The following is a 12,020-nucleotide window of genomic DNA, read 5'->3' on the forward strand; positions in this document are numbered from 1 at the left end:
CTATGGTAGGCCAAGGCAGGAGGATCACTTGAGGCCAGCCTGAACAATGTAGTGAGACCCTGGCTCTACAGAAAAAAAAAAAAATACAACTTAGCACACCTGTCGTCTTAACCATGTGGTTAAGCAGGAGAATCTCTATAAACTCATTTAAGTGGGTCCACATAAACTGCCACAGGACATGATATTTTAAATAAAAGTGAGGGCTAAGAAGGGCCCTGCTATCAAACCCTCTGCTTTGTAGGACCCTCTGTTATCTCTCAAGATGTCTCATGAAACATGACTGAGGACCTAGGAGGGTGCTATCACCAGTATGTATATGAAATATTAGTAAAACTTAATTTAAATGGTTTTATAAAAAAAAAACTAAAAATGGGATGTTTCAGAAAATACTCTTTCTTGTCAAGTGTATCCTCTCGGGATTACTGTATAAAATGTCACAATTCCTTTTTTTTTTTCTTTGTTTCAGACAGAGTTTTGCTCTTATTGCCCAGGCTGGTGTGCAATGGCTCAATCTTGGCTCATTGCAACTACTTCCTCCTGGGTTCAAGCGATTCTCCTGCCTCAGCCTCTGAAGTAGCTGTGATTACAGGTGCTCGTCACCATGCCCAGCTAATTTTTGTATTTTAGTAGAGATAGAGTTTCACCATGTTGGTCAGGCTGGTCTTAAACTCCTAACCTCAGGTGATTCACCCGCCTCAGCCTCCCAAAGTGCTGGGATTATAGGTGTGAGCCACCATGCCCAGCTCCACAATCCATTCTTAAGAGAAATCCTTAAAATACTGCAGCAAGGCTGAGGCTGGGCATGGTGGCACATGACTGTAATGCCAGCCACTCAGGAGGCTAAGGCAGAAGAATCACCTGAACCCACAAGGCGGAGGTTGCAGAGCCAGGCTTGGCTTAAGGAGTAGAACTCAGGCCTCAAGTGTGCAGCAGGAGGGAGACAAGGGCGTGGGGACCAGTGAGTCTCCCTGTCTGCCCCATTTAGAATTCTCATGCAGCCTGCTCCTCCCTTTCTCCCAATCTTTCATTCTTTTTTGCTCAACTTGGAATCCTTTGAGGGTTGGAACACTTTCTGGTGGACCCAGAATGCATGTCTTTATTATCTTTGTGGAATACCTGACCACAGTTGGTGTTCAGTGAGTGATGCTGTTCTTTTTTTTTCCTAAGTAGAAAACAAGTTTCGAAGTGCTATTTTTTTTTTTAATTTTTAATTGTGGCAAAATAGACAACATAAAATTTACCATCTTAACCATTTTTAACACAGGCCAGTAGTGTTGTGTTAAGCATATTCGCATTGCCATGAAACCATCACCTTCGTCCACCTCCAGAATACTGCCATCTATGCAGAACTGAAAGTTCATATCCTATAAAGAGTAACTCCTCTGTGCCCCACCCCTGGCAATCACCAATCATTTTTTTTCGGCTTCTTACGTCAAACTCATGTTTAATTACTTTAGGTACCTCATATAACTGGCATCATATAGTATTTGTCCTTTCTGTCTGGCTTATTTCACTTAGGGTAATGTTGTCAAGGCTTGTCCAGTTGTAGCATTTGTTGGAATTGTGTATCTTTTTAAGGCTGAATAACATTCCACTGTATGTATTCACCACATTTTGTTTATCCATCCATCTGTGCTATTTTTAAAGGGGTGGGCACACCCAGAGGCAGATCCAGGTGCACACACCTGGCAGGTTGGTTAACTTGACAGTGGGCTGCATCCTACCCATGCGATCGTGCAGCTGAACTCTCTGGCCGTCTTGTAGGAGAGGCAATAGAACTATCTTGTCACTGTGCTCTTCTGCCTCACCTGGCCAAAAGTGGACTCTGACTTTAGAATTGCCTGTGAGCCAAGCAATGAACACAGGTGAAACTTTCAACATGCGTATGTTGACCTTTCTTGGCTTTCTGAAATATTTTTATTTTAGGAGCAGTCTGTGGGATAGTGTCTGGGGTCACAGAGTTTCTTTATGTGTGGAAACTAATATAAAATAATTAAGGTGGTGGGATATATATTTTTTCAAATTCAAATTATTTTTATTTTGCCTCATAGACACTGTGTGTACTATAATTACTATGATTTTTTATTTCGATAATATATATAAGGTTTACCATTTGAGCCATTTTTCAGGTACAACTCAGTGGAACTAAGTACATTCACATTGTGCAAGCATCACCCCCACCATCCATCTCCAGAACTTCTTTATCTTCCTAAACTGAAACTCTATAGCCATTAAATAATAACTCTCCATTCTCCTTAACCCCCGGCTTCTGGTAATCTCTCGTCTACTTTCTTTTTCTATGAGTTTTAACCTCATATAAGTAGAATCATACAGTGTTTGTCCTTTTGTGATTGGCTCATTCATGTTATTGCATGTACCAGAATTTTGTTTCTTTTCAAGGCAGGATAATATTCCATTGCATGTGTATACCACATTTTGATTATCCATCCATCTGTCAATGGACATTTGGGTTTTTCTATCTTTGGCTATTGTGAATAATGCTGCTGTGAACACAGGTATAAAAATATCTCTTTGAGTATATACCTGGAAGTAGAATTGCTAAGTTATAGGGTAATTCTACATGTAATTTTTTGAGGGGCCATCATATTGTGTTCTAGGGGAGGATATTTTATTTAGATAACATCTTAGTCCTTTATTCTTTTATGTTTTGTCTCTGCAGTATTCCTAACGAATGAGCTTGCTCCTCCCTCCACAATGTTGATAACTGCAGGGCAGGACACAGAGAGCTCTGCTGGTTGGTTCCACAGGGCTTCCCGCAATAACTGCTCTTGTTTATTATTTTCATTGCAGATGCGAAAGCCATGGAGTTGAGCTGCAGCGAAGCACCTCTTTACGTAAGTTGCTAAGCACTGGGCTTCAGGTCCAAGGGGCCCTTTCTTAACTCCAAACCATGTGACTGAAGTGGGAGAAATATTTTTCTTTCTATTGAGTTAAGGCTTTTTAAAAACAACACACTGAGTGTTACTGTCTAGTTCAAGTGTTTGCATGGAGCTTTTTAAAACTGGTTGGCTCCTGTTTTCAAGACTGGATTTTTTATTTCCCTCAGTATTTTTTTTAACTGTGTAATTTCTGGATTCAGAAACACTCAGTTCACTCATGTGAGTGGTGTGTGAACATATTATTTTATGATAGTATCCTGGTAATAGTCAAGATTTTCTGTGTGTGTCTTTTTTGGGGAAAGTTTTCGTGATAATTGTGTCAGCTGAAAGTATGAAATAGGATTTCAAACAAAAAATGCTGGACATAAACAGAAGTGGGAGTTGGGGGTATTGGGAGACAGGAATGCCCAGTGAGATTCATAGTTAGATGTGCCGTCTGGGTCCAGGAGGATGCCATTTTTGAGAATAACTCCTGGGGGTAACAGGAAAGTGAACAGATCGTTTCCACACAGAAAATGGCAGATGGCCTCATGTCTCCTCCTTCCTTCTGATTTCAGGCAAAACTTCCTTCCTTGGAAAGGAACTGTGTTGGTGTGGGGTGGCCTGGGCAGGTGGGCGTGGATGTGTGAGGGAACTGGGGTTTAGAGCAGAATTTCAAGGAATTGGAGCAAATTTAATCAGAATCCTCAATTGATGAGAATAGATTCATCCACTTTCCACACTTCAGTACCCAGCCCGGTGCCTACTCACTCACCCTCACTCCCTTCCACACACAACACATACTTCTCTGGAGGAAGACAGAGTCATAAACCAAATTCATTCCAGAATAATAGAAAAGCTGCCCTTGGGCTACCCAGTGATCTCTAGTACTCTCTCTAGGTTGTGATTTGCAGGCCATAAAATGTGTCTGTAGACAGTTGGGCTTGGCCCAGCCATAATTAAAGGTAAAAAAAAAGACTAGTCTGAGGCTAAATTGTAAAGTACTCCCAAATCTTACTGTCGTTTTTTTCTGCGTGTGCCTTCCTATTCCTTACTCATTCCACCCTCCTCCCCTACCTCAAAACAGACAGACAAATCCACAAGCCTAATCAGGATAGAAGCCCTGTAGCTGACCAACCTCCTCATGTAGCTATTTTGAACATAGACTTACTAGATTGTGACCAGTCTTGGGGAAAAACACAATACACATTGCCTAAGGAGAGAAGAGATTTAAATGAACCAAATGAAAACAAAAACAAGTTTTTCTAGTTATTAAAAAAATGGTGATTCGAGTAAAATAAAAAGTACAGAAGAGTGTTAAGAAAATAAGTCATAATCTCACCTCCATGGATAATGTTGTTGTATTAAAATATTAATATATTTTATTAATTTTAAGGTGTAAATTTTTTTTCTCATTTTAACATCTCTAAAATTGAGATGCTCTTACATTCGCTGTGCTTCCTGGCAGATGTCATTACCTGCATGTGTGTGACCTTGGTCACAGGGTTCATATTGTTGTCACTTCAGTATATTTATATATCTTGCTGGTACTACATAAGTTAATTGCTTTCAAAATGACTTCACTATGATCTAGCATTATAAGGCAAAATTACTACCTAACCAGAAAGACATGGAAATAACAGCATGTTACATGATAAAAATCTATATATAGATTAATTTGGAAAAGGTCTTTTGATAAACATAAAAATCTAGGTAATTAAACATTACATCCTAATTGGTATTTTTTCTTTTCTAGTGGAATATTAAATGTATATGATAAAAATGGTATCTTAGATAAAATATATGAAATATACTTAACATAACTGACTCTTACTATATACGGTAGAGTATATAACATTTTTTGATTTAATTTAACATTTTTGGTCAATATTATTGCAACTGACGTAAGCCAATCTAGCCACTTGGTCTTATCCAGCAAGAAATAAGTAGAGATATGTTATAATGAAAATAAGTCTTAAACCAGCATCCACCAAATGAGTAATGCCATGCAGACAGAGCAGACACAAAACTGTCCTACAATTTGCTTCTGTATCTTGGGGAAGAACCTGCTCTCTGCTCTTCTATCTTCAGAGGTTTGATAAATATTCACTTCTAGTTTCTCTTAGTTTACTATATTTTGGTTTATAAAGCCTTAATAGTTTTTCTTATTTATATATATTTATTGTAAAACATTAGAAAGAGACACAGCAAAAAGAAAACATTAAAACCTCATATTTAATCCCATGATGAATGCTAAACTCTGTTGACATTTTGATACAGATTTTTCCAGAGTTTTATCTATATCTGTGTTGAATTTTATCAAGGGTCCTTTTGACATTTATTTAGATGATACTCTGTTTTCTCATTTGACCGTGATTTATTGGCTTGGTGACTTTATATATGCACTTCTAGTAATTCTACTTAGTTATTTTGACTTTCTTTTGGAAAAACAAATTAAAATACCTCTGTCAATTGTATAATAAAGATACCCTCTCCACGGGAAATTGTGAAGAGTCCATTACCTATTGGGAGGCTGTATTAAAATTATAAAATAACATTATGCATAATTGTATGCTAATGCCCTAGAAAAATCTCATTACAACAGACTTTTAAAAATATGTAAATAAGAGTTACCTCAAGGACAATTAGATTACATAAGTGGAACAATAATCAGGAAGAAAAATTGATTGAAATTATTTCCCAATTTCCACCCACCTCTCAAAAAAAGGGCACCTCATTCAGATGTGTCTTATAGGTGATTTTTTTATTCCTTTGCTTATAAGCTGTTTTGATGGAATTCTTATAACATTTTTATGGCTAAAATGCTTCTTTGACTCTGTCAGGTCACTATAGAGAATCTTTCCTGAAGATGATAGATATCTTTATACCTATACAAAAATCTATGGATGTAAATATTTTTTAAAATTCCTCATGCATTTTGCTTGGATTGATGAACACTTTTGATTTTTCTTTTCAAGATTGTTTCTTCCACTATTGTTTTCCCCTTCTAGAATAACTAATACCTAAGGATTGGATTGGATTTTCTTTTTGGGGAGAGAGGAGGGTTGCGTTCTGGAAGAATGTTTTTATCTTTGTTTCCAGTTAAGTTTTTAGTAGTGTCAAGTTGTTTTTTTTCTTGCTTGCCAGCACAATTTTAGATTCTATCACTTTTAGTTTTTATGTAGCATTGTCAAATCTTGGCCTTGTTATGCCCACATAGTTTTATAGAGATAATTTTTTATTATGAGCCCAAAGCAAGAATTAATTTTTTTTTCTCTACTTTCCAGGAATCTGTTTCAGAAGGAGGTGGAGTCTTTGGCTCTGTCTCTTGTGCTGTAGAATTTTTTTGGCTCATTTCTGTTTGCTCATTTTTAGGAAGGAGACTATCTTCTTCTTGGAGATATAAGAATGTTCCTGAACTCAGCCACAGAGTCAGTCAAAATTTTATTTTATTATTTTTTAAAAATTTATTTTGAGATGGGGCCTCACCATTGCCCAGGCTGGAGTGCAGTGGCATGATCTTAGCTCACTGCACCCTCGACCACCTGGACCCTAGCAAGCCTCCTGCCCAGTAGCTGGGACTACAGGCACGTGCCACCATGGCCAGCTTTAGTCTAATTTTTAAAAGAAACCATGGCAGTCCCCTGAGTTGCAGTTGCAGAAAAAGAGAAACCCTGTACTGTAATAAGATCAGAAAAAAAGCAAGAGTTGGTGAGACTGGCAGCCAAGAGCTTTATAATATCAATTTGCAGAACTTAGGGATATGAGCATTGCAAATCCAATTCTGAGTCTCTGAGCAACTTCCTGCATTCGTGCTTGGAAGGAAGCTGAAGGAGCTGCACTGGAAGACTAATCTGTTTATTTCCAGGAGAAAAAAAATGCCAGAGGCCTACAGTCTGGTTTGAAGTCTAGGCTAATTTTTAGATTGAATGGTACAATAGTATTAGGAGGTGTGTTTTAAGCTAGAAAAAGAGTTGTGGTGAAGCTAATGAGAAGTGCAAAGGCCTGGAAAAATGTAAATTAGAATCAATGTAACCAACCTAAGGTGTTTATTTTTCTGGCTTAAAACTCTTCAGTTGACGCCACTTGGGAGCTTAAAAGTTATGTACTGGAAATTATAAAGATATTTTAATTTTGTTTTAATTAATTAATTAATTACTTTATGTTTTAATTTCATGTTGCCATGAGAAAGTAGATTATTTTCTTTTTAGATTATTGCTCTTAGTCTTCTTTTTCCTAGTTTGTATGTAGAAAGAGATAGGAAACGAAGCAAGGACAGCTTAAGAGGAGAGATTTTGGGCCAGGCGAGGTGGCTCACGCCTGTAATCCCAGCACTTTGGGAGGCAAAGATGGGCGGATCACGAGGTTAAGAGATTGAGACCATCCTGGCCAACACGGTGAAACCCCGTCTCTACTAAAAATACAAAAATTAGCTGGGCGTGGGGGCATGCGCCTGTAGTCCCAGCTACTTGGGAGGCTGAGGCAGAATTGCTTGAACCTGGGAGGCAGAGGTTGCAGTGAGCCGAGATTGCGCCACTGCACTCCAGCCTGGCGCCTGGCTACAAAGCAAGACTCTGCCTCAAAAAAAAAAAAAAAAAAAGAGGAGAGATTTGCTTACTGGGCACTTAATTAAACTTTGAGAGAGGAAGACATTTTGCATTTATAAGCCTATTTGTGTTTTTGCTAATGAATGCTTTCTGATTACTTTTTATAGTGAGTTTTCTCTAAATTTTTGTAAATCAAGGAGAGCTATAAAACAAATACATGTTCTACTTATTTATCTGAGAGCTTTTTTTTTTTACATTAATTATATTTTATTTTTGTATAAAGTATACTTGGCTGGGTTTGGTGGCATACACCTGTAATTTCAGCACTTTGAAAGGCCGCTTGGTCCTCCCGAGATCAGCCTGGTCAACATAGTGAGACTTGTCTTTACCAAAAAAAATAAATAAATAAAATAAAATTAGCCAGGTGTGTAAAAAATTAGCTCAAGCCTGTAGTCCCAGCTACTTGGGAGGCTGAGGTGGGAGGATCGCTTGAGCCAAGGAGTTCAGGGCTGTAGTGAGCTATGACCACACCACTGCACTGCAGCCTGGGTGACAGAGCAATACCCTACCTCAACATAAACAAAAACTGTTTGTACAGTATAATTAATGCTAATCTTTCTGAAATGTCAGTTTAGTGCTGTTAATAAAACAGAAAAAATCTTGTTTGATAAATTGTTAATTCCACAGATTTTTCCATTTTTCCTCAACTAAAATGGCTTTATTTAAAATGATTAAATAATACTTATTATAAAGAATATGGTAAGTAAAATTAAAAAGAAAGTGAAAATCATTTGAAATTCTACCTTTTTTCTGTTTTGTTTTGTTTTGTTTTTCTTTTGTTTTTGAGACAAGGTCTCACTGTGTCACCGAGGCTGGGGAGTGCAGTGTAATCTTGGCTCACTACAGCCTCCACCTCTCGGGTTCAAGCAATCCTCCTGTCTTAGGCCCCAGAGTAGCCGGGACTAGAGGCACTCACCACCACACTGGGCTAATTTTTGTATTTTTTGTAGAGATGGGGTCTTGCCATGTTGCGTAGGCTGGTCCCAAACTTCTGGGCTCAAGTGATCCTCCTACCCTGCACTCCTAAAGTGCTGGGATTACAGGCATGAGCCACTGTGCCCATGGCCGTAATCCCTCAAATTTCTTAAAATAAATTTCTCAAAAGAAATTCTTCTTTTGAGATAACTTTATTAGCATTTTCGTAAATACTAAAATTTGTTTGGCAAATGTAAACACACACACACACACACACACACACACACACACACGATATACCATAAGGAATACTATGGAAATGCTGTTTTTATTATAATGGCTAGGACCCCATTTCCCCTCATCCCCATTTTATACTTCCCCTTCCTTTACTCTGAGCTAACCCTTAGAGTCACCTCCTGCAGGGGGTCTCAACAGCATCAGCCTCGCTAGGAACTTGCTAGAAATGCAGATTCTCAGACCTCACCCTGGACCTACTGAATCAGAGACTCTGGGTGGGGCCCAGCAATCTGTGTTTTAATGAAACTTTCAAGCGATTTTGCTGTGTGCCAAAGTTTGAGAACCATGGACTTAGTGCAAACATTTTCATGTTTTTCTGTATTCATATATACATATACAAGCTTTACTAGAAGGATCATATTATGTGGACTTCTGTATCTTTTCCAACTCAGTGATACTTTGTAGAAACTCCTATAAGCAAGCCATAGACATAGCTCAAATTCACTCTAGTTAATGAATCAGTATGGGACAAGCTCATTCCTTGTTGATGGACATTCATTTTATTTCAGATTTTGGCAGCCATGAACAATTATTCACCAGGCAACCTGCCCATATGTCCTTATATGTTGATACTTTCATCTCTATGGGATAGATTCCTAGGATTGGAATTGCTGGATGAAGGGCATACATATTTTAAGTTTTAGTGGATTGCTTTGCAAATAAGATCTCATAGTTGAAATTTTATTCAGCAACTTTCAGAAATATTTAATGTCTATTTCTTTAGCTTTAATGACTGATAATTGTGTAATTGGGGATTACATTCTCATTTTTATTGTGCAAAGAAAGGTAGGATGTTAAATTTGGTATGTTGATTAAGTTGGTGAAGGGTTAGAAGAAAGAAATCTCCTTGCTTGCTTTAATCCTCCTTTTTTGCCATGGTTCTTCATTTCTGCCATTTCTCAAAGTCTGACTAATATGAGCATCTAAGCCATGGAGATTTTTTAACATCTGCAGAGGGTGCATGTGTGAGACTGTGTGTGTGGGCTCTTGATCTCCTCCACCCTTCTGACATGCTTCGCAGACGTGTTAATCATAGCAACTGACTGAGAAGAGTGTAATCACTTTTTTCTCTGGAGCCTGCAAATTGTATAACCATTTGGGCAGTGGAGTTTTTTTTTTCAGTAGCTTGTTGCCAGCTGGATCTGAGATGCTTCCTTATTCCCTTAGCATTTTATGTTTATGTTACTCTTTTATTCTGAGTCACTGCCTCCTCCTATGTTTGGTCCCAAGTACGTTGGTTGCTGCTGGGCTCATTGTGTGTGTTGAAGGTGTAATCTGATGTCTAGAGGTAATGAGGCTAAACTCTCTCCTATTCAGCCTTTTCTAATTTCTGGATCTTGGTATAGCTTCCTTGAATACTTGGTATTCAAGGCATACTCCCCTTGGTCCCAGCCTTCTGGAGGGAGGGCCAGAGGACAGGGCCCAAGTTATCTGGATGGACTCTTCTCCAGCCCAGGGAAGCAGCTTCCTATTGAGGTGGTGAGTGACTTGGTGGCTTTGTTCTGGGGTCACCTAGCAGACGCATTTTTCCGGATTCCTGCAAATTCCCTGTGGCTTTTGGTTCCTGTGGAAGGAAATCCTGTCCTCCAGACACTGCCCTTCTCTCTTGGTGGCTCTGCATCCCCCTGTGAGCCACCTATGTATGACTAGCCTCATGCCCATCAACTCAAAATATTAGTCTGTGAGGGCATCTTGGGGACCTTTGCCTGGGCACCCTCACTTTGCTGATGAGAATAGTCTCCAAGAGGGAGATTGACTGGCTCGACTAAGTTAACTTGGCTGGTTTGACGCTCTGGATTTTTAAATGCTCTATTAGAAGTCATGAAAAAATCGATTTTTTTTTGCTTAGAAAGTTTGTTAGTGGCAGATCCTACAATAAGCCTGGGGTTTTCCCACCTTCACTGATAATGACCTCCCCCACTGCTCTGTCACATCTCCACTTCCTCATTGACCAAGTACTCAAGGGCACCGTTTTATCCTTTCCTGTCCTGCAGCTGCCTTTGAGCTTTCTGACATGAAGAATGGTGCTCCTTCCTGGACCTTAAATTAAAGCGTCTCTCTTTTCTTTTATCTCACTAGAGGATGCTGCTGGTAACTATGTCTAGACAAGCTCTGACCTTCTAAAGCTCATTTGCTCACAAGAAGCCAGACCTATTAATTGACAGTCATTTGCTCCATTCAGCTCCTCCACAGCTCAAAATAATAGAAATTTCATTAGCTCAGGTGTCAGAGGGTGGTAGGTAAGGGTATCTTTTAAAATAGGTTAGTAAAGCTTAGTCTGGCTTAGCCAATGGAATCAGGTGGGCCTTTTGCTTGAATTCAACTTCTAGATTATGTGTTTACTTTGTGCAAATTTTTTTTTAGCAAATTACATGAACATTACTTGTGTCTTAACTTAAAACACAGCTGCACGTGCATCTCAGCGAATTGCCACCTGCTGGGGGTTTCTGCCATCGTTGGTTAATCTGTGCTCCCTGAAGTTGGTTCTCTTTGGTGGCTTTTGTTTTCTACTAACTTAACTTGACCTTTTCCTGCCCTTTCTGGATGGCCTTGCTTTTCTCTCTTTGCTTTTTCTCCTGTTTTCCTCCTGAGGGTGCAAACAAATTCCAAAGCAGCATGTTCTAGCCATAGAGCAAAGAGGACCATGGTAACTGTTTTACCCAGGCTGGCCAGCAGCCACGAGATATCAATTCCTGGGAAGTCTGAAGCTCCTTAGCTGCTTCAGGAGATTGCTTGTTAGTTCTGGCAGGAGCAGAGGGGAAAAGCCACTTCTTAGACTTTAGCAAAACCTTTGACTTAGAAACATTTTACAAATCCTCCATTAGCTTCATCCCATTTCACATTTTGAAAGAAAGAGTTTCCTTTTCTCTCAATGCAACACCACTTTATGGTGACCCCTCCTACTGTCACAACTGAGATGATAGGCTTCTGGGGAAAGGCCCAAAGGTGAATACACAACTACAGAGGACCACAGGAAGAGTCAGCCCAGCGCCCAACTTTGAAGAAATTTCTTTGTGGGTGTGGGTTGAGGTCCGTGGGTAAATAAGTGCCAAGTGTTCTTAAATTCTGATGCTGCCTCACTTCCTATATTTCAGTGACAGCTCCCACAATTTGAGTAATGTGCAGCTTGTATTTTTAATAAAGAACTTGAAGTAACTGATATTTTTGTTCTATTTGAGTTTTTAAAATGTTTTACCTTCTAAGCAAAGATTTTAGGCATGATGGAAATGGGTCGGAGTTTTCTCTGGGAGAAGCCTCAGTAGAAGAAATAACGTGGGATCCAGGTAAAGTGTTTTATTTACATATTCTAGAAAGGCAGCCC

The 12,020-nt window shown here is 39.1% G+C and overlaps 1 protein-coding gene across 1 annotated transcript in view; it reads left to right on the forward strand.

The window, feature by feature from the left end:
- Positions 1 to 2,811: 2,811 nt before the first annotated feature.
- Positions 2,812 to 12,020, forward strand: part of ARHGEF28 (Rho guanine nucleotide exchange factor 28) — a 257,148-nt gene continuing 247,939 nt past the window's right edge. The window contains exon 1 of the mRNA XM_064376046.1: positions 2,812 to 2,855. Coding sequence (XP_064232116.1) covers positions 2,823 to 2,855 — 33 coding nt within the window. The 5' untranslated portion in view covers positions 2,812 to 2,822. The remainder of the gene's footprint in view (positions 2,856 to 12,020) is intronic.

Source organism: Aotus nancymaae, unplaced genomic scaffold (assembly GCF_030222135.1).
Source record: "Aotus nancymaae isolate 86718 unplaced genomic scaffold, 86718_ANA_hifiasm-v0.15.2.pri h1tg000014l, whole genome shotgun sequence".
NCBI lineage: Eukaryota > Metazoa > Chordata > Mammalia > Primates > Aotidae > Aotus > Aotus nancymaae.